The 18,034-nt window shown below is 47.4% G+C and overlaps 2 protein-coding genes and 1 long non-coding RNA gene across 24 annotated transcripts in view; 1 reads left to right on the top strand and 2 right to left on the bottom strand.

The window, feature by feature from the left end:
- Positions 1-2,172, bottom strand: part of KMT2C (lysine methyltransferase 2C) — a 237,767-nt gene extending 235,595 nt beyond the window's left edge. For 14 of the 18 annotated variants that reach the window (XM_032483056.1, XM_032483055.1, XM_032483060.1 and 11 more), the window contains exon 1: positions 653-1,095. In XM_032483056.1, coding sequence (XP_032338947.1) covers positions 653-813 — 161 coding nt within the window. In that variant the 5' untranslated portion in view covers positions 814-1,095. Of the gene's footprint in view, positions 1-652; positions 1,100-1,615; positions 1,704-1,723 lie in introns of those variants that run through there. The other 4 variants (XM_032483052.1, XM_032483051.1, XR_004321207.1 and 1 more) reach the window with 4 other exon arrangements.
- Positions 1-10,305, top strand: CCT8L2 (chaperonin containing TCP1 subunit 8 like 2). Of its 3 annotated transcripts, none has more exons than XM_032483074.1 (3): positions 1-365; positions 7,563-7,765; positions 8,285-10,305. In XM_032483074.1, the coding sequence occupies exon 3, from the start codon at positions 8,378-8,380 to the stop codon at positions 10,025-10,027; it is 1,650 nt and encodes a 549-aa protein (XP_032338965.1). In that variant the 5' UTR covers positions 1-365; positions 7,563-7,765; positions 8,285-8,377; the 3' UTR covers positions 10,028-10,305. The 3 variants fall into 3 exon arrangements, with proteins under 3 accessions (XP_032338965.1, XP_032338964.1, XP_032338963.1); XM_032483073.1 differs by having other exon boundaries at positions 1-416; XM_032483072.1 differs by lacking the exon at positions 1-365 and adding an exon at positions 837-974 and having other exon boundaries at positions 8,285-10,082.
- Positions 5,694-18,034, bottom strand: part of LOC116664780 — a 107,130-nt gene continuing 94,789 nt past the window's right edge. For all 3 annotated transcript variants that reach the window (XR_004321220.1, XR_004321219.1, XR_004321221.1), the window contains one exon: positions 5,694-7,671. This is a non-coding gene — a long non-coding RNA (uncharacterized LOC116664780). The remainder of the gene's footprint in view (positions 7,672-18,034) is intronic.

The raw sequence follows: 18,034 nt of genomic DNA, 5'->3' as shown, positions 1-18,034 counted from the left end.
TTGGGGGAGGGGGAGGAAGAAGTCAAAGGACTTCCTAATATATCATTAAGAGACGAAAGCCCAGGTTTGGGAACCAGAAAAGTTAAAGGAGCGGCTGTCTGACAAAGAAAAAAGCCCTAGTTCTGCCCGCTTCCTCCTCACCCGCCTGCCGGGGCCGGGAGACCACCTGGCAGAGGCGTTTTGACAGCTCGGCTAGCGTCCCGGAACCGACGGCCCTGGAGCTGACAAGAAATCCGTCCCAAGGCTCCCCAGATGTGCTTCGGGGCTGTTCCTTACACGGCCTGGCGAGGCCAAGACGGATCTACGAGAAATTTCTCCAAAAAGAGAAGCCCCAGGAAAACACGGCGCAAGGGCCGAACTAAAAAGTAAAGTGTGGCGGCAGCGCGAGCCGTCGGCGCCCGACTGGGCGGAGTGAGGTGCGGGGCGGCCGCGGGAGGCCGGGCGCCGGGCGGGCAGGGGAGCGGGGAGCGGGGCGCGGGGCGCGGGGTGGGCGAGCGCCCGGAGCAGGAGCCGCGCGGCTGGAGCGGGCCCCACCCCCACCCCGCGGGGGCGGCCGGGGGCGCGCGGGGGCGGCGGGGCCGGGCGCGCCGGTGACAGCTCCGGGCCGGCGCCGAGGCTGGCTCCCGGCCTGGCTCCCTCACACTCAACTTACTTCTTTCTGGCTCTCTGGAAAGGGGAAGCGCCATCTTTGCGAGGCCGGCCCCGAGGTCTTTTGTCTGCGGCTGCGGGGCTCGGGGCCGGGGCTCCGGGCTCCTCGGGGGGTGGTGGCGGCGGCTGCGGCTGCTCCGCGCTCTTGTCCTCCTCCGACGACATCCTAGTCACCAGGAAAGACACATGGATCCCGGTCCTCCTCCTGGGGGGCTCCTCCCGCCGCCGCCGCCGCCGCCGCGGCCGCCGCCGCCGCCGCTGCTGCTCGGGTTCCTCCTCCCCGGCTCAGCCTCTCGCATTTCCCGCAGCCCCGGGAGCAGCAGCAGGTACCGGGAGAGGCGGCAACATGGAGCGAGCAAGACACGCACTCACACACATACGCGCGGGCGCGCGCACCTCGGCGCGCAGGGGCCGGGCGGGGGGCGGCGGGCGGGGCGGGCGGGCGCGAGGGAGGGGCCGGGCCGGGCCTGGGCGGGGAGGTGCGGGCGGGGCGGGTGGGCGCCTGGCGGTGCGGGTGTGGGTGCGGGCGCGGGCGCGGGGCGGGCGGTGCCGGGCGAGGCGGGGCGGGGCTACTGAGGGGCGCTAGGGGCGCTGGGCCAGGGATCTCCGCCCGCGCCCCTCCCCCAGGCCGCCCGCGGCGGGGAGGAGAAAGGGGCCGCGGCGCGGGGAGCGGCGGGCCCGCGGGGCCGGCGGGCGGGCCGGGGTCGCGCCCCTGGCGGCTGCCCCTCCCCCGCGCGGGCCGCGTCAGGCGGGGCGGCGGCGGCGAAGTTTTGACAGCTGCTCCAGTTGTTGTTGTGGGTTCCGGGCTGCGCGAGCGCCGGCCCCTCAGCGCCCGCACCCGGCCTCCCGGGCAGAGGAGGAGGAAGTTTTGCGGGTGTGCGTGTAGCGCACACCGACACACACACACGACCGTGATCGTCGCGCGAGGGCGGCGCCGGGTCTCCCCCGGGCGCCCCGCACCACAGACCTCTCAAACTCGCCGCCGTCTCTCCCACACACGGCCGCCGCGACGCCCCCGCCCCCTCCCCCACTCCGCCGGCCCCACCGCCCCCCGCGCGCCGCCGCTGCCACTCACGGGGCTTGCTCCGCGCATGCGCCGTCCGCGGACGCGCCGCCGCCGCTGACCTCACCGCCCCTCCCCCGCCCCTGCTCCCTCCTTCTCTGACGCGGCGGCCGGGCTGCGCCGCGACTCCGGCTCCGGCTCGGGCTTGGGCTCCTGCTCGGGAGAGCGCCAAGCTGCGGTCAGGGAGTCCGGGATCGGGGTCCGGGGACTCCGCGGAGGGAGAGCGAGGAAGAGGAGGGCCGCGTCCGCGCTCCGCAGGCGCTGGGTCCCCCCGGACGAGCGGGCGGGTGTGGAGCGCGTCCCGCCCCCGCGCGCGCCCGGCCGGGTTCCCCCCGCGCACACCCCTCGCGGGCGCGCAGACCCGGCCCGGAGGGACTTGGCCGGGCGCACGTTCAGCCTTCTTTCGTTTTAATGCGCGTCTGCGGAGAAAAAGAAATGGAGTGCAACTTCGTTCTCATCCAATTCCAGTGATAGTTTCGTTATTACAACGTAATTTTTTAAATGATCCAGAAAGGGTTTTTTTAACTGTCAAGACAAAAAGAACGATGACATTTTGAAGAAAAAAATGCTGAAAGACATAATAAACCAATAAAAACCCAACAACTTGGTTTTAACGTTGTGTATTGCGGTGGAGACAAAAATCGAAGTACTTGTAAGCCACCTCCTACAATACGTAAAACCGGTTTTTAAAAAAAAATGGGCTAGAATCAGAAATCTGAAATATGCACTTTATCAGGAAGGAGAGTTCCAAACGTGGAATTGTGGATTTCTTATTCTAACACTGATGGACACTTAGACAATATGCTCTTTGCTTTCCTTTCCATTCACTATGGGAGTGAAAAAATTACAGCTTTGAATTGGGAGAAAATACTAAGACCTCTCAACCAGTTGCAAAAGGATTGAGTTAAACTCATTTTATAGACATATACTCTAGGCCGAGCATCCTAGGACTTTCTGATTCTTTCAGTCTTCACAGCCCGGTTTCAGTATAAGGTAAAAATAACATTCTGCTTTCTCCTGCTATGATGTTTGCCTGCCCTTCCTCCCAGTAGCCAGAATAAAAATTTCGAATCCTGTATCTTATTTGGGCGAATATACAGTTTGATTTCTAGAGCCCATTCTGACTAAAAGCATAGTGCTCTGAAATGGCTGAAATCAGGACTACAATAAGACAGTCATTTGAATTCCTTCAGGGCTTAATTCCTGCTGGCTTTTTCAAGTTTACTAAACTTAAACTTTGAGATTGGGGAGAATCTGGCTTGGTTAATGCAAATTATAAAAATGTCTAACTATTGTACACAGAAATACAACCTATACATGGCTAATAAATTTATGAAGTGGTACATTTAAACTTTATTACTCATCCTTTCTTTTTCACTTTTTCTTGCACATTACACTAAATAATAGTAGACTTTCAAAAATTGGATTATTGAAAAAAATTGGATTATTGACCAGAATATTTATCTGTGTTGGATACTGAAATTAGAGTAGTCATTTCCAACTGTGTGTTTCATATGCACAAGATTCCACATCTGTACAATTTACTTCAGTATACTTGTCAGCACCTTAAACACAGAATTTAAGGATCAGCATGTGCAAAATTCAAGTCACTCCTGATGAAGACAAGTTTTAAAAGGAAACAACTAGGGACTGAGAACAGAAAAATAGGTAGAATAAGTGGAAGGGCAGAAACTGAGCTTTGTGCCGTGGTGCTTCTGGAATGATAAAAGATGATGAAGGTCCGTTGGCTGCTGTGAGCAGACAAGTAGTTGGCAGCTGTTTGAAAAGACTGACAGGAGGCTCCTCAGCATGAAGTTACTGTGGGCAGAGCAAACAAAATATAACCCAGGATGCAGAGCAAGTATTCAAGGAATACTTATTCACCATAAATAAAGGTCTTCCAAAGGCTTTTCCATCTCCATCACCCAAATTACACAGCTCCGAGACCACGATGGCAAAAATCCAGTAGTCAGGTAGCTGAGATTCCTCGAAATTATAAAATCAGAAAGACATGAGCATTTAGTAGGACCAAAATTCAAAAAATTAGAACAACTACTTTCTAATAAGTACACATGTCAAACAAGTATTTTTAAAATGTAGTAGATATGCACCCAAGTATTAACAGCAATCATCTCTGTAGGGTTGGATTACAAGGGACTTTCACTTCTATATTACATTTTTCTATAATATATCAATCTTTCAGAGCATATTTAGTATAGTCATAATATATATTAAAAGTTTAAAATGTGGGTAAGGGAATGAGGGATATTATCTGCAAAAAAAGAAAAAGCAACATCTCATGAAACTGTAAGCAAAAGGGATTCTCAGAGTCTAGCATACAAGTGACTGAATAAAAGTCCATGGTACAGCACCCATTCTTACTAAACAAAGGCCTATCAAATGTCACTGATGCAGTCTTTCTTTGGCAGTCTTTATCACTTTGTTTTAGTGAATGTAAAAATATTTATAAGGCTTTCCCATAGGTTCACAGCTAAATGTTGTCCTTCTCTTTTTGTTTCCCCATGAAGTCTTAAATTCTTCAGGGTTTTTAAGGAACCAAAGTTTTACAGCTGTGTAAAGACCACTGAAAACTTAAATTCTAGATCTTATACATTTTGTGTCCATATTTTTACTATTAAATTTGCAAGATTAAAAGTTGCAGTCACAGGCTATCATTTTGGTCCTTTATTTTTGCAGTAGGAAAAAATGTTTTTAAGAGAATTTCAGTCACTTAAAATTAGTTCACATTTAGTCTATAGTGCATTTTTAGCTTTAAAAATCATATTGCTTTATGTAAGTTATTTCAGTAATGTATACTACATACCTGTATGATAGAAAAATTAAAGGAAGAAACTGAGAAGGAAATAAACAGAATGATCACCTTCAAAAATATGAAGCAAAAGTAGCTGATCTGCAGCACACTTTATATAGATATGAATCTTGCCCTCTAGGGGTCTATACTTTAAGCCTGGCACTACTTAACAAGATAAACACAGAAAGGGCAAGCAGGCAACTGAAAAATAAACACAGGAAAAAGTACAAATAGAAAGATTAAATATTTACATCTGCTGTGTACTAGACCATAGTATTAAAAGAAAGGCATTTGGGGATTTGGGGGGGGGAGGGCAGGGATGGGAGAAGTCAGCAGACAGCCCTGTCTGCTGTCTGTCTGTCTGTCTCTCTCTCTCTCTCACACACACACGCACACACTTTCTTAGGTGCCTTCCTTTATCAATATACAAGACCACTGTATTATCCTACAACTGTGGCAAAAAGCTACCATCAATTAGGCAGCTTAAAACAACAGAAATATTCCCTCATAGTTCTGGAGGCTAGAAGTCCAAAGCCAAAGTGTGGGCAGGGCTGCTTCCTCGGGGTGGGCTCTGATGGAGGATCTGTCCCAGGCCTCTCTCAGCTTCGGGTGGTTGCCTACAATCCTTGGCAATCCTTGGCTCCTAGGTGCATCCCTCTGATCTGCCTCCATTGTCACTTGGCCATCTTCCCTGTGTCTCTGTGTCCTCACATGGTGTTCCCTGTGTATATGTGTGTCTCTGTGTGTGTTCTCTTCTTGTGAGAACACCAGTCATGTTGGATTAATGGTCTTCCCTACTCCAGTATGACCTCATCTTAATTACACCCATAACAATCCTCTTTCCAAATAAGGTCACATTCTGCGGTTCCCGGAAGGATGTCAATGTTGGGGGGCAATATTCAACCCAATATAAGTACCAAACCACCTAGATTGATGCCCACCCTTCTTAGCAGGTCAAAATGGAGGTTGTTAGAAAAGTTTATATAATGAGCTAACTGCATGCAAACTTTTCTTGGCACAAAAAAAAAAAAAAAACCCCACAAAAAACAAAAAAGAGTTTAATTTATTTTATATCTAATCAATTGATCTGAAGAATAAATAAAATCAAAGTGAACTTAACAATGAAAACGTCCACGTGGTAAAAAGTAAAACAGAGATTTAGTAGTTCCTTGGTTAGTTTAATCTGTGTAGAGGTGCATCCAAAAATTTCAGTCTAAAATTTATTGTTTGGGGCATTTTATGAACTGACTGCCTTTTAGGGTCCAAGACAATGATTACATCCTCACCTTCCCCTGTGCCTGTAGTCAAACAGGTGAGGATTTCACAACAGAAAATGTACTTTTACAATGGAAATGGAACTACCAGTCCCATTCAATACCCTTCAGGCTGAAGTCGAAATTTCTTGGTGTGGATCACCAGATCCTGCATAGTCCTTGCCACCCTCCAGCCAAAGTGTTCCTCTCCCTCCCTCCCCTTCCTTTCCTCCATGCCATGAGCCCCAGCCTTCAGGACTATTTTTGCTGGGCTACAAACCTTAGCAGTCTCTCCCAACCCCCCATCCCTTTTTACTTGGCCAGTTCCAACATTTTCCCCTCTTCAGCTCTCACTTTAGACTTCACCTCCCCCTGACCACCGTTTTCCCCAGGATGAAGGTTTTGTGTCCCTCAGATGCTTCTACAACCCTGGTGCTTTCCCCATCCCAGCTCGCGTAGCCTGTCATGAATTGCACAATGAGCTGTCTGTAGCCCACCCTAAGCCCAGGGGAGAAGCTGTCTGCCATGTTCTCTTTCTATCCCATATCACTCAGCTGCAGCTCAATGAACAGTTCTAGAATAAGTGAAATAAATGGGAAAATGTATGTTACATTTGAGAAAAAGAGCAAAGATGAGCCCTTACAGGAGTATTTGTTTAAAAAAGAAACTGTATCTTTATAGACAGTGTATATATTCACACTTTGCCACATTTAGCATTGGTCGTCACATTTTACATTTCTATAAAGAAACTCTCCGTTACTGGCTTTCAGAAGCCTGGGCAGAGAAGATCACACCGGTTTCTAATGGAGTCTCTAAAATCAAAAGAGGTCAAAAGAGTTGTCCACAGTCTTTAGACAACATGATATCTCCTTAGGAACATTTCTCAGCTAAGATAATGTTGAGGGGGAAATTATGATAGAAAAGCACATAGAATATGTATCATAAAACCCACTTATGTAAAATTGTGTAAATCCACAACAGTTTACGAATGCATGAATGTGTAAAGTAATAATGTTCATCAGAATCTAAACAATGACTATCTCCAGGGCTTCCAAATGACATTCACTTTCTTTGTATTTTTCCTTTTAAGTGTATAATGAATAATCATTTTTACAAATTCAATCTAGTTGTTTTTTCTCCTCCAAAACTACCTCCTTTTTAGCTTTAATTATATTTAACTTTCATTGTGATATTTTCCTTTTCCTTCTCACCATCATCTTGTCTGTGGAAATTTTTTTTTCTTTTTTGTGGAAATATTAAAACAATACTCACCAAGCTGTCATGATTCCTGACTGGTATAATTAGTTTCAGAGTTCCTTCCCCCCCCCTTTTCCCCTTAGGGGCATCCACCATTAAACGAAGTGAAAAAGGGTTTTCCCAAATGAAAATGAATCGTTTTGCTCTGTCATTCCCTCAATCTTAATAGATATACTCATCACTTCCAGCTGGGGCCCTGCCTAACACCTAAGGAAATGGTACTCATTGGATACCAATCTCTGTCCTTCACTGGTCTCATGTTCCTGCATCTTTGTGTCCTCAGTACACTTAACATGCCAGGTGCTCATAGATATTTGTTAAATGAAAGAAAAAAAAAAAAGCAATCTTACTCCAGTAGGTGCCATATGAGGAAAGGAGGGAGCAAAGGGAGAAAGGGAGGGTGGAGATGGAAGGAGGAAGGGTGGAAGGAAGGGCTGAGGGGAAGGGCGCTTGGGCCCAGCAGTACTCCGGCTGGTTTGCTGCTTCCTGGACACTTTCACGCCTCTGTGTCCCTGTCTATTGTCTGCAGGCTGTCAGCCTCTGTCCCTCCCTTGTCTTGACCTGCCTTTGCCAGCTCCATGAGGTCATTGTCATTGGGAAGAGTTGTCACACGCTGTGCAGCCTCACACACCTGCAGCCTGAAAGACAAACAGACCAGCAGATACATTAAGGAACCTGATGAACAGCGCAAGCGGATAAAGTGGGCAAAGAGCCCGAAACCGAGGAAGACAGGTAACCAAATGTGGCTGGGATTACAGGGCACAAGGAAGTAAACAAAGCAGTTTCCCTCTCAAAAAACCCGAAAACCAACCACGCAAACAATACAGGAGCCACAGCTTCGCCAGGAATATGAAGTAGGTGGGTGTTTTCACCTGATTTCCCCTTGTTTTTAAAGTTTAAATGAAACTCTGGTGCTTCCCCTGCACTTCAGTACGTGTGTTCCCTCCTCTGCTGGACAACCGGGCCTGACTTCCGCCTGCCCCAGGGCCTCCCAACTCGTGGTCCATCCTTCTGTGACCTCATTTCCTGCCCTGGTTCCATGAGCCACTCTGTGACTTAATTAAGATAAGATCTGTTTCAGCTACCAAGCCTCAGAGACCCCAAGGGCCCCCGTTCCTTTCCAGATCAGTTTGGGGGGTGGTCTTAGGGCCAAGCTCTCGGCGAGGGCAACGAGGCTCCTGGCAACGAGGCCCCGGAGCGCCTGCTTCTCCAGATACCCCGCTGATGGGCATTTGGCTCCTTTTTCCACAGACCCCTTGAGTGGCTTCAAAGATCGGTGTCCGGGACGCCTCGCTGCTGTTCCTAGCGCGTCTGCGGCCGTGTGGGCCCCGCTCTCCGCCGGCGATGGACAGCAGAGCCTCTTCGGCCCAGGCGCTGCCGGAGCGGCTTGGGACTCCGGCGGCGGCGGCGGCGGCGAAGGACCTGCTGAGCAGCGTGGCCGCGGCGCACACGTTGGCCAGGGTCCTGCGGCCCTGCTACGGCCCTCACGGCCGGCAGAAGCTCCTCGTCACCGCCAAAGGAGAAACCGTGTTCACGGGGTACGCCACGGCCATCCTCCGCGCGCTGGAGCTGGAGCACCCCGCCGCCCGGCTCCTGCGGGAGGCGGCCCAGGCCCAGGCGGAGCAGAGCGGCGACGGCGCGGCCTTTGTGGTGCTCCTGGCCCAGGCCTTGCTGGCGCAGGCGGAGCGCCTGCTGCGGGCCGGCCTGCCACGCGCCCAGCTCCGGAAGGCCTACGCCGCGGCGGCCGCCGAGACGCTGGCCCTGCTGCCTTCCCTGGCCATCCGGTCCCTGGGGCCGCTGGAGGACCCGCTCTGGGCCCTCTACTCGGTGATGAACACGCGCGCGCTGCTGCAGACCGACTACCTGAGCAAGATGGTGGCGCATGCGTGCTGGGCGACCAGGGAGCTGGACGGCGGCTTCCAGCCCGAGCGCGTGGGGGTGTGCGCGCTGCCCGGGGGTAGGCTGGAGGACTCGTGCCTGCTCCCCGGCCTGGCCCTGCCCGGCAAGCCCTGCGGCCAGGTGACCATGGTGCTGAAGGGCGCCCGGGTGGCTCTCTTGGCTTGCGCCTTTGGCCCCGCCAGTCCAAATGCACCTGCAACTGCTCGTCTAACTAATCCTGCTGACCTGACCAAATTCAGGAAAGGGAAAGAGCAATTGCTAGAAAAGCAAGTGGCCCAGCTGGCAGCTGCGTATATTAATGTGGTGGTGGTTTGGGGGGAAATTGATGAGAAGACCCTAACACACGCTGACAAGTACGGCATCATGGTGATCCAGGTGAACTCCCGGCGGGAGATGGTTTACCTGAGTGCCGTTTTGGGCACACCTCTGATGCCTTATCTGCTTCCTCCCCTGGAGCCAGGGAAGTGTCAGAGGGTGTACGGGCAGGAGCTGGTACAAGGTTTGGCTGTGGTGTTTGAGTGGGAATGTCCAGGCACCCCTGCCCTCACCTTGGTCCTCAGGGGGGCCACCACTGAGGGGCTGCGGGGTGCTGAGCAGGCTGCCTACCATGGCATTGATGCTTACTTCCAGTTGTGTCAGGACCCCAGACTGCTTCCGGGAGCTGGGGCCACGGAGATGGCTCTGGCAAAAATGCTCAGAGAGAGAGGAACCAAATTGGGAGGGCCCAGTGGTCCCACCTTCCTGGCATTTGCCCAGGCCCTGCAGTCTCTCCCCGAAACCTTGGCAGAGAATGCAGGTTTAGGCGTCTCAGAGGTGATGGCAGAAATGAACGGAGCTCACCAAGCTGGGAACTTCCTAACAGGAGTCGGAGTCGAAGGGATAATAAATGTGGCCCAGGAAGAGGTGTGGGACATCCTAATAGCCAAGGCCCAAGGACTTCGAACCGTGGCTGATGTGGTACTACAGCTCCTGACTGTCGATGAAATTGTAGTAGCCAAGAAAAGTCCCACGCATCAGCAGGGCTTGAATCCTGATCCTAAGAAGGCAAAGGAACAAGCATCTCCCATTGGGAAAAAAAGTCCTTGGGGCCAATAAGTGGCACATCCTCAATAAAATGGGACTGCCCAGGAGGGCACCACTACCTCAAAAATGAACGTTTGCCTTCTGTTCCATGTTTGCTGCTCTTTGGGTCAGTTTCTTTAGATAAAAGCAACATAAAGGACCTTAAAATTTTCACTTATTTTTTTCACTGATTTTACTTCCTTTCAGATTTTTGCCCTTTTTTTCCATTTCCTGTTTCTCTCCATCAGATTCTGTTCCTTTCCTCCAGGAAGAGCTGGATTCAGTTCTATTAAAGATTTTTAAATTGAGTACCTGGATTTTAGGGATGTAAGAAATGTGCAGGTATCTCTTCCCAACTCTTTGAGGGTTCCTGTGTGAATTCTAACATATGTGAATTTCTGTCTAGATGTCTCTTTAACAATCTGAGAGCATCCGTTCCAGCTTGAAGGAGTGGCCGCTTATTCCTGCTGTGATTATTTGCAAAAAGAAGGGAAATATTATTTTAAGACAAAATAAATATATAAAAAGGAGGAACATGGGCTGGTAGGCAGAAATAATTTTTTTAAAGCATCCCTGGCATGGATAACAAAAGATAAGAACACACACCTTAGAACAGCACTGCGGTTCTTGTGTAGGGGAGGAGCACTGGGAGCACCTAGCACCAGGGCGTCCTGGCCAGGCTGTGATTATCAGCGGATTTTAAAGAGGGAGTTTGACCAGAGCTGGGACAAGCGTGTTACCCTAAGCCTTTCCCACATAATCATCCACGTTACTCTGCCTCTGGGAAAAGAGCAGAATATAGAAGCAGAATTGAGGTGATGGGAAGCTGCAGTCCCTAAGAATCAAAACAAAAAAGCCTGAAGCATTGGAGAGAGATCCAGACTCAAGAAACGACTGTCTTATACCAGCCAGACTAGCTGCAACAGAGCAAAACAAGTTTGCAAAGATTCTTTTGAAACTCAAGTGAAATCCTACAAGCTGTTAATGAACAAAGTATGGCAGAGGAAAATGTATGGGGGAGGGTGTAGCTCAGTGTGCTTAGCCTGCATGAGGTCCTGGCTCCAGTCCCCAGTACCCCTATTAAATAAATAAACCTAATTACCTCCTCCAAAAACAACAAAAAAGAAATTGTACAGAAGTATACTCATTGTTACTAATTTCAGATATAGAAACCATCCTTGATGTGTCTTTCCCTGTTTTGTCTTCATCGTTGTATTTTAGTGACTATAACTAAGTGCTTCCATATTTCTCTCCTGCCCTCAGGTGTCCGTATTGTTCTCAGAGAGCTTCAAATTCCACAGTCAGAGTGATGATGCTAGATGGTTAACTTTATGATTTTTTTTTTTTTTAGGGGGGAAGGTAATTAGGTTCACTTACTTTTTAATGGCAGTACTGAACCCAGGACCTAGTGCATGCTAGGCATGCACTCTACCACTGAGCTGGACCCTCCTCACCACTGATAGGTAACTCTTGTTTTTTTTTTCCCCTATAGTTAACTTTTTAAAGCAGTTCAAAAGCACTTTATATAAATTTTATTTAATCATTAAAAAACTTATGAGAAAGAAGCTTGTTACCTCTCGGTGGCAGGAGACCCAAGTGAGCTTCAAATTAATTGGTTAAAGTTACATAGTGAAAAAAGAGGAAAGCCTATTCTCTTATTCATTATTTTATTGCCCCAATCAAATTCCTCTGCTGTGATGTATAAGCCCTGTGATTACGAGGAATGTATGTCTCCAAACGCCAAGAGCACAGAAACAAGATCGGGAGAAAACAGGGAAGGAACACAAGAACTGGTGAGTCCTGGGGAGTGAAGAAGAAGGAGCCTGACTTGGGTGGGGGAGGCTGGGGCTGAGTCAGGAGACCCTTCCCGTCCATTTGGGCACCTGTGAGCACAGACACAGGATTGGGACCTATACAAATTCTGGAGTCCTGAAGGGAAAAAAAAGTCATTGCTTCCGAACTGGGAAAAGACAGAGAAAGGAAAAAGCTGCCAGTAGCTTGTTCCAGTCCTCTGTCTCCATGGCCCTCTTCCCAAGAGGCCTTTCTGAAGCGATCCCCTGACAACAGAAGCTTTCTAGGCCTAGAAGTCCGAGGGCCCTTTAGTGCAGAGGCCAAGGGGTAGAGAAAGCTAAGATTTAAGAGAAAAAGCAGAAAACTCCCAAACTGGGACTTCTCAATGGGAGGAAAAAAGAATATTGTGGCTCGGGGACCCAACAATTTTTTTTGTGAGGGAACAAAACTAGTTTTAAGAAGACCTGCTCATACCTTGTCCGCAGGACTGACGTAAATCCACAAGTTTGTAGCACCCCCCCACCTTCCACCCCTCATTTCTCCCTGATCCTTTCTGGAATAGTGACCAACTCTTAATGATGCTTCACCACAATGCGAGGGGTGTGATGTTCAGGATTTACGGATGGACTACTTCCCACTGAGTTATTGAAAATTTCCCCTTGTGCTCTGTTACCTTGTTAAGGTAACCCCCCCAGGGAAAATTGTCCCCCAAGTGCTAAAATGCTAAACCGCTAAAACCTGCCCTAGACACAGAGAGCTCAGAATCTCTGTGATTCCAAAAGTAGCCAGCTCTTCTCCCAAAATATCAACCCACTCACCCCCACCACTATGCTAAAGATCCCCTCCCTAACTGGGGAAAGAGATGCTGGTGGGATCTGAGAGGGGCTCTGAGCACCTCCCTGCGGGGCTCAGGAGTGAGATGAGGGAAAAGGCAGCAGAATCCCCAGGAAAGTTCAGGGGTCTGAACACAGAGGAGATTCTCTACTTCCAGTCAGAAACCTGGAGCCCCTGAGCTCCTGTGCCAACAGAGTCGAGCAGAAATGACCGTGGGGGAGAGGCAGGGAAGAAGGGACCTCACCTGAGAGAGCAGGCAGGGCTCCCTGTGCCCCCAGGAGATCAAGAATTGACTTCTATGCGGGGAGGGGATAGCTCAGTCTTAGGGTGCATGCTTAGCCTGCACAAGGTCCTGGGTTCAATCCCCAGTACCTTGATATATGTAAATAAATAAAAACCTAATTACCTCCCTCCAAAAAAAATTAAATTAAAAAAATTTTCTTAAAGAATTGACTTTGTTGAAGTCTGGACTGATCAAGAGAGAAACACGAAGGGATTAAATTTACCTGGAATTAACTAAATTAAATATCCTACCATCAAACAGAAAGGGAGCTGGAAAAAGAAATAATACTAAGATCATTTAATTATAGAAACACATAGTTCCAACACTCTGAGTTCAGGGCTTGAAAATTCAAACTTTCTACAAATGTAAAGACTGAATGAGGAATTCAGACACTGTCCTGCACATACCACTAATGGAGCCGGCCACTGGTTACCTACCACAGGGCTCAGTGAGAGAGATGCTGGTTAGAGAAACAGTGGTAATATTTTTATAATGCAGCATGTATTTGGGATGCAATTTTATTCATTAGACAGGTGAAAAACAAAATCATGGCTCTCTGTAAGTCTCAGTTAAGTCACTGAATGCATCAGAAAGGAAAGGTGGATCTCAGTGAGCTTAGGGAAGATAAGCCTCTCTGAACGTCACTGAATGCACAACAGAAGCATTTTCATATCAAAGTCATTATTAATTTTCAAAAGCATTTTAACCCCTGTGTATTCTGCCTCCTTGCCCACTGACTCCAGAACCTAGCACTGCAGAGCCCCCACTGTGACGGCTTACCTGAGTTTACCCTCCTGGGAGTATCGCCACTCCCGACCTGGCCCCAGAAGAGATGACATCCACCAGCCGGTCTCGGTCTTCCCTGGGTAGATGCCCAAGGCCACATGCCTCACATTTCATGCCTACATTCACTTTGATCGAAAACCTCCTTCTATTTCAATGTTACTAGTGTAATTTGTTTACAAAAGGTGTCATAATCCATTGCAGTATTGTTTCACGTGAAAAATCATGTCCAAAACTACTTGTGGTGTTTCCTACATCAGATTTTTAATTGGAGAAAAATCTACACCTGCCTTAATTCCCCCGAAACTAAGTAAAAAACACATCAAAATATACCCAGATGTTACTGAAATTGTCTTTTTTTTTAAACTGAGGTATAATGGACATAGAACATTGTATTAGTTTTAGGTGTACAACATAATTTGATACACGTATATATTGTGAAATGTTCACAGTAAGTTTAGTTAACATGTATCATCACATATAGTTACAATTTTTTTTCTTGTGATGAAAACTTTTAAGATCTACTCTCCTAGTGAACTTCAAATGTACAATACGGTATTGTTAGCAGAGTCACCATGCTATACACTACATCCCAGGACTTAGGTGTAACAGGAAACTTGTACCTTTTGACCCCCTTAACTGATTTGGCCCACCCTCCACAAATGCCCCCAACGTCTCCACCTCTGGTAACCACTGATCTGTTCTCTGGATGCTTGAGTTTGTTTCTGTTTTATTGTTGGTGCTGTCGTTCCATACATAAGTGGATCACATAGTATTTGTTTTTGTCTTATTTCACTCAGCACACTGCCATCAAGATCCATCCACGTTGTTGCAAATGGCAGGATTTCCTTCTATTTTATGGCTGAATAATATTCCACTGTGTATATATACTAACTTTTCCTTATCCATTCACCCACTGAAGGACACCCATTGAAGTCTGCTTCCATGTCTTGGCTACTGTAAATAATGCTGCAATGAACCTGGAGGTGCAGACATGTTTTTGAGATACTGATTTTAGTATTCTGATAAAACTGGAAGTAGAATGCCTGGATCATATGGTAGTTCTATTTTTAATTTTTTTTTAATTTTTTTCTTTTTTTTTAATGAGGGGGCGGTAACTGGGTTTATTTATTTATATTTGGAGGAGGTACAGGGGATTGAACCCAGGACCTCGTGCACACTAAGCGTGCACTCTACTGCTTGAGCTATACCCTCCCCCCACCCCATTTTTAATTTTTTGAGGAAACTCCATACTGTTTTCCATAGTGGTTTCACCAATTCCACCAACAGTGCACAAGGTTTCCTTTCCTCCACATCCTCACCAACATTTATTGTTGTCTTTTTGATAATAGCCATTCTGGCAGGTGTGAGCTGATAGCTCACTTGGTTTTGATTTACCTTTCTCTCATGATTAGTGATGCTGAGCGCCTTTTCACGTACCTGTTGGTCTTTGTATGCCTTTGAAAAAATGTCTGTTTAGATCCTCTGCCACTTTAACGTTGGATTGTTTGGAGTTTTTTTGCTATTGAGTTGTATGCGTTCTTCACTGGAATTTAAAATCTTTATTCAGCTGTTCAGCATCACACCACACAGGTCCAGTCCATAGAGACGGATGTGCTAATACCACAGTTGGAAGGTAAGCTTTCCTATTTCTGTGTAAATTTTTATTTTGCCCTGTGCTATGGTAGGCTCTATGGAGGAGAGACTGAGGCTGTCACTAATGATTTCAAATATAAAAGTAGTAATGTTATAAATATTTATTCAGAGAAACTATTCCTTTAACATTTTACTTCACTTTCTATTATATTACAAATTCCTGAGGTATAATTGCTTTTCTCCTCCTTCCCACATTTTATTTTTTTGTGTTTTTCCCCCCACTGGTTTATTTCATACCCTAATCGTGTATTTCTCACCCTTTTATTTCTTTGCCCAGGGTTTCTACTCCTCCATCAATTTCTACGGGCTCTCATTACCATGAGTAATTAATCTTCTTTGCCTTTTATTTCATCTATGGCTTCTTGAAAGGCCAGCTCTGCCTTATTCTTCTCCGTCTTGGTTAAGTCTATTTTTCCTGGCAGTTTCAAAAAGATCATCCCCTGTTTTCTGCCCAGGATTGCCTTTTCATAAATTAAATTTCTCTTCTTTCATTTTTTATTCACTCTCTACTGATCTCTTCAGCTTTTTACTTTCATAAAGTTTTCCCTCTTCTTTTGTCTACTGTACCCTCATAAACTCTTATTTTGGACTTCTCCAAATAATAAGTTCCTAGAAGTACTGAGAGTTGAAAATTTCCTCTCATTCTGCATAATCAACAGTGGAGAGTTCTAATTTTTTTTTAATCTTTTTTGGGTGCGGAGGTAATTAGGTTTATTGATGTATTTATTTAATGGAGGTACTGGGGCTTGAACCCAGGACCTCGTGCATGCTAGGCATACACTCTACCACTGGCCTATACCCTCCTTCCCTTCAAGATACATGTTTTAACATTAAAAAAAAATTTTTTTTTAAACAGCAGAGAGTTCTAGAAGTAAATGCAGCTATTTATATTTCAAGTAAGTGTGGGGTATAGTTGGATTTATTATAGCAATTTGCACATTTAGGAAGTGCCACCCCAGTGTTAAGAAAGATCCAGATATCAGAATTTAACTTGGCCAACAGGCAAGGAATCTCCATCAGGCAAATCTGCCACTTAGAAATATTAAGAAGTAGAATGGAAGTCAGCCGGGAAAGACCAGGGTCACATGCTTCCATCGCTACCAACACATGGCACATGGTAGATGGTCAGCATATTGAATGAGTGAATGAATGAATGAAGCCATCTGGAAATCTCACAGGATGGTGTGGGACTGTGTAAATACTGCACTCAGATCTGCTGCAGGGAGAGTAATTGACTGTCTCAGCCACCGTCCTTAAAATCCACCACTACACTCCTCAGAAGGGAACTTGGGCTCCAGCACTCTGGCCAGCCTGGCCAAAGACATCTCAAAGCCGCACTGCAGTCAGAGAACTGCCTCCGTACTCTGCCCGCTGGCCTCCCTTTTCCCCAGGGGCCAGATCTCCCCGCCTCCTCCAACTCTCTCCTTTCTTCCTTCATAGATTTCCTCCTATAAACAAACCTCTTGCATGACAATCCTGTCATGGCATCTGTTTTGAAGAAGACCTAACCCAGATGGTGAGGTAGGGTTACAAGATCACCCTGAAACAGGATGCCTCCTCCTTGCACTAGATTTGTCCTCCCAAGTGAGTGACCCACCTTTTCTCAAAAGTCATTCAAGGAGAGATAACTTCAATTTATAACCAACTACCACACCCAGGCTCCCACCCTAAAAGCCACTCCCTGCACCACTCCCTAAGGGTAGAGCAGTGCCACGCCTGAACTGAAGCCTTACACCTTCCCCGCTTCACCCCAGGAACACACACACACACAATTTCCTCTTTTTTCAAGTGTTATTATTCATTTCTAAGAGCCAAGAAAGCACATCCTTTGAATAAACTTGCCCCTTCTCCTCTTAAAAAGGCATCATTACTACATTAATAGTAAAAATAAAATGCCTTAAATAAGAACAGCATTTTTGCTATTTTCCAAAGCCCTTGGTAGAAACAGTACCTCGTTTGATCCACATAATAACCATGAGTGTAGACAAAGACTAGTTATTACCAACCCCACTTTACAGAGCAAGAAACTGAGACCCAGACTAAACTCTGGGGTGTCAGTTTCCAAGTCTGCCAAATGAAAGCTTCAACCCTATGACCTTTAAGTCCTCTTTCACTTCTAAAAGGGTACGATTTCCGTATTTTGTCTGAAATCACAAAGCTAGTGGCAGATTAGGGAATCTGAGATGAACACCCTTGGTTGCCAGGCTAATCCCCCACACCACACTGTCTTTGCTGACAACTGCGATGCTAACACTAGCTGTCCCTATTTGCTTTCCCCGGAGACTTGCAGGGGCACTGATGAATACCTACTCAGCATCCACCCCTTCCCTATCTAAGAGTATTTAGATTTCAGTTCCACACACACTTATCAGGATCTGACCCCCCCCCCCCCTTGCTCTAAGGATATGCTCTCGTTGGTTTAACCTGATCAATGCTTTTCTTTCTCCTGGCCAGTCCTGGAGAAAGGGCTGGACCTGGGGCCCAAGTGATCCAAGCAGGGCAAACTGAAAGATTCTGGCTTAGAGCACAGGACAGGAAGTGCTGAACATAAACTAGGAAGCATCGGCTTCATTGCACCAGCAGCCCCTCTGGGCCCCGAGGAGAAGCCACAGGATTCCTGCTTGGACTGGTAGTTTCTAGCAGCTAAAATCTACAAGATGTCTAGATCCCTGAAACTCTGAGCAAACAACAGA

This window comes from Camelus ferus, chromosome 7 (genome assembly GCF_009834535.1).
Source record: "Camelus ferus isolate YT-003-E chromosome 7, BCGSAC_Cfer_1.0, whole genome shotgun sequence".
Lineage (NCBI taxonomy): Eukaryota > Metazoa > Chordata > Mammalia > Artiodactyla > Camelidae > Camelus > Camelus ferus.
This window is presented reverse-complemented; position numbering and strand designations above follow the sequence as displayed.

Coding starts and splice junctions, on each gene's coding strand:
- CCT8L2 (XM_032483074.1), top strand. CDS start 8,378: ATGGACAGCAGAGCCTCTTCGGCCCAGGCGCTGCCGGAGCGGCTTGGG.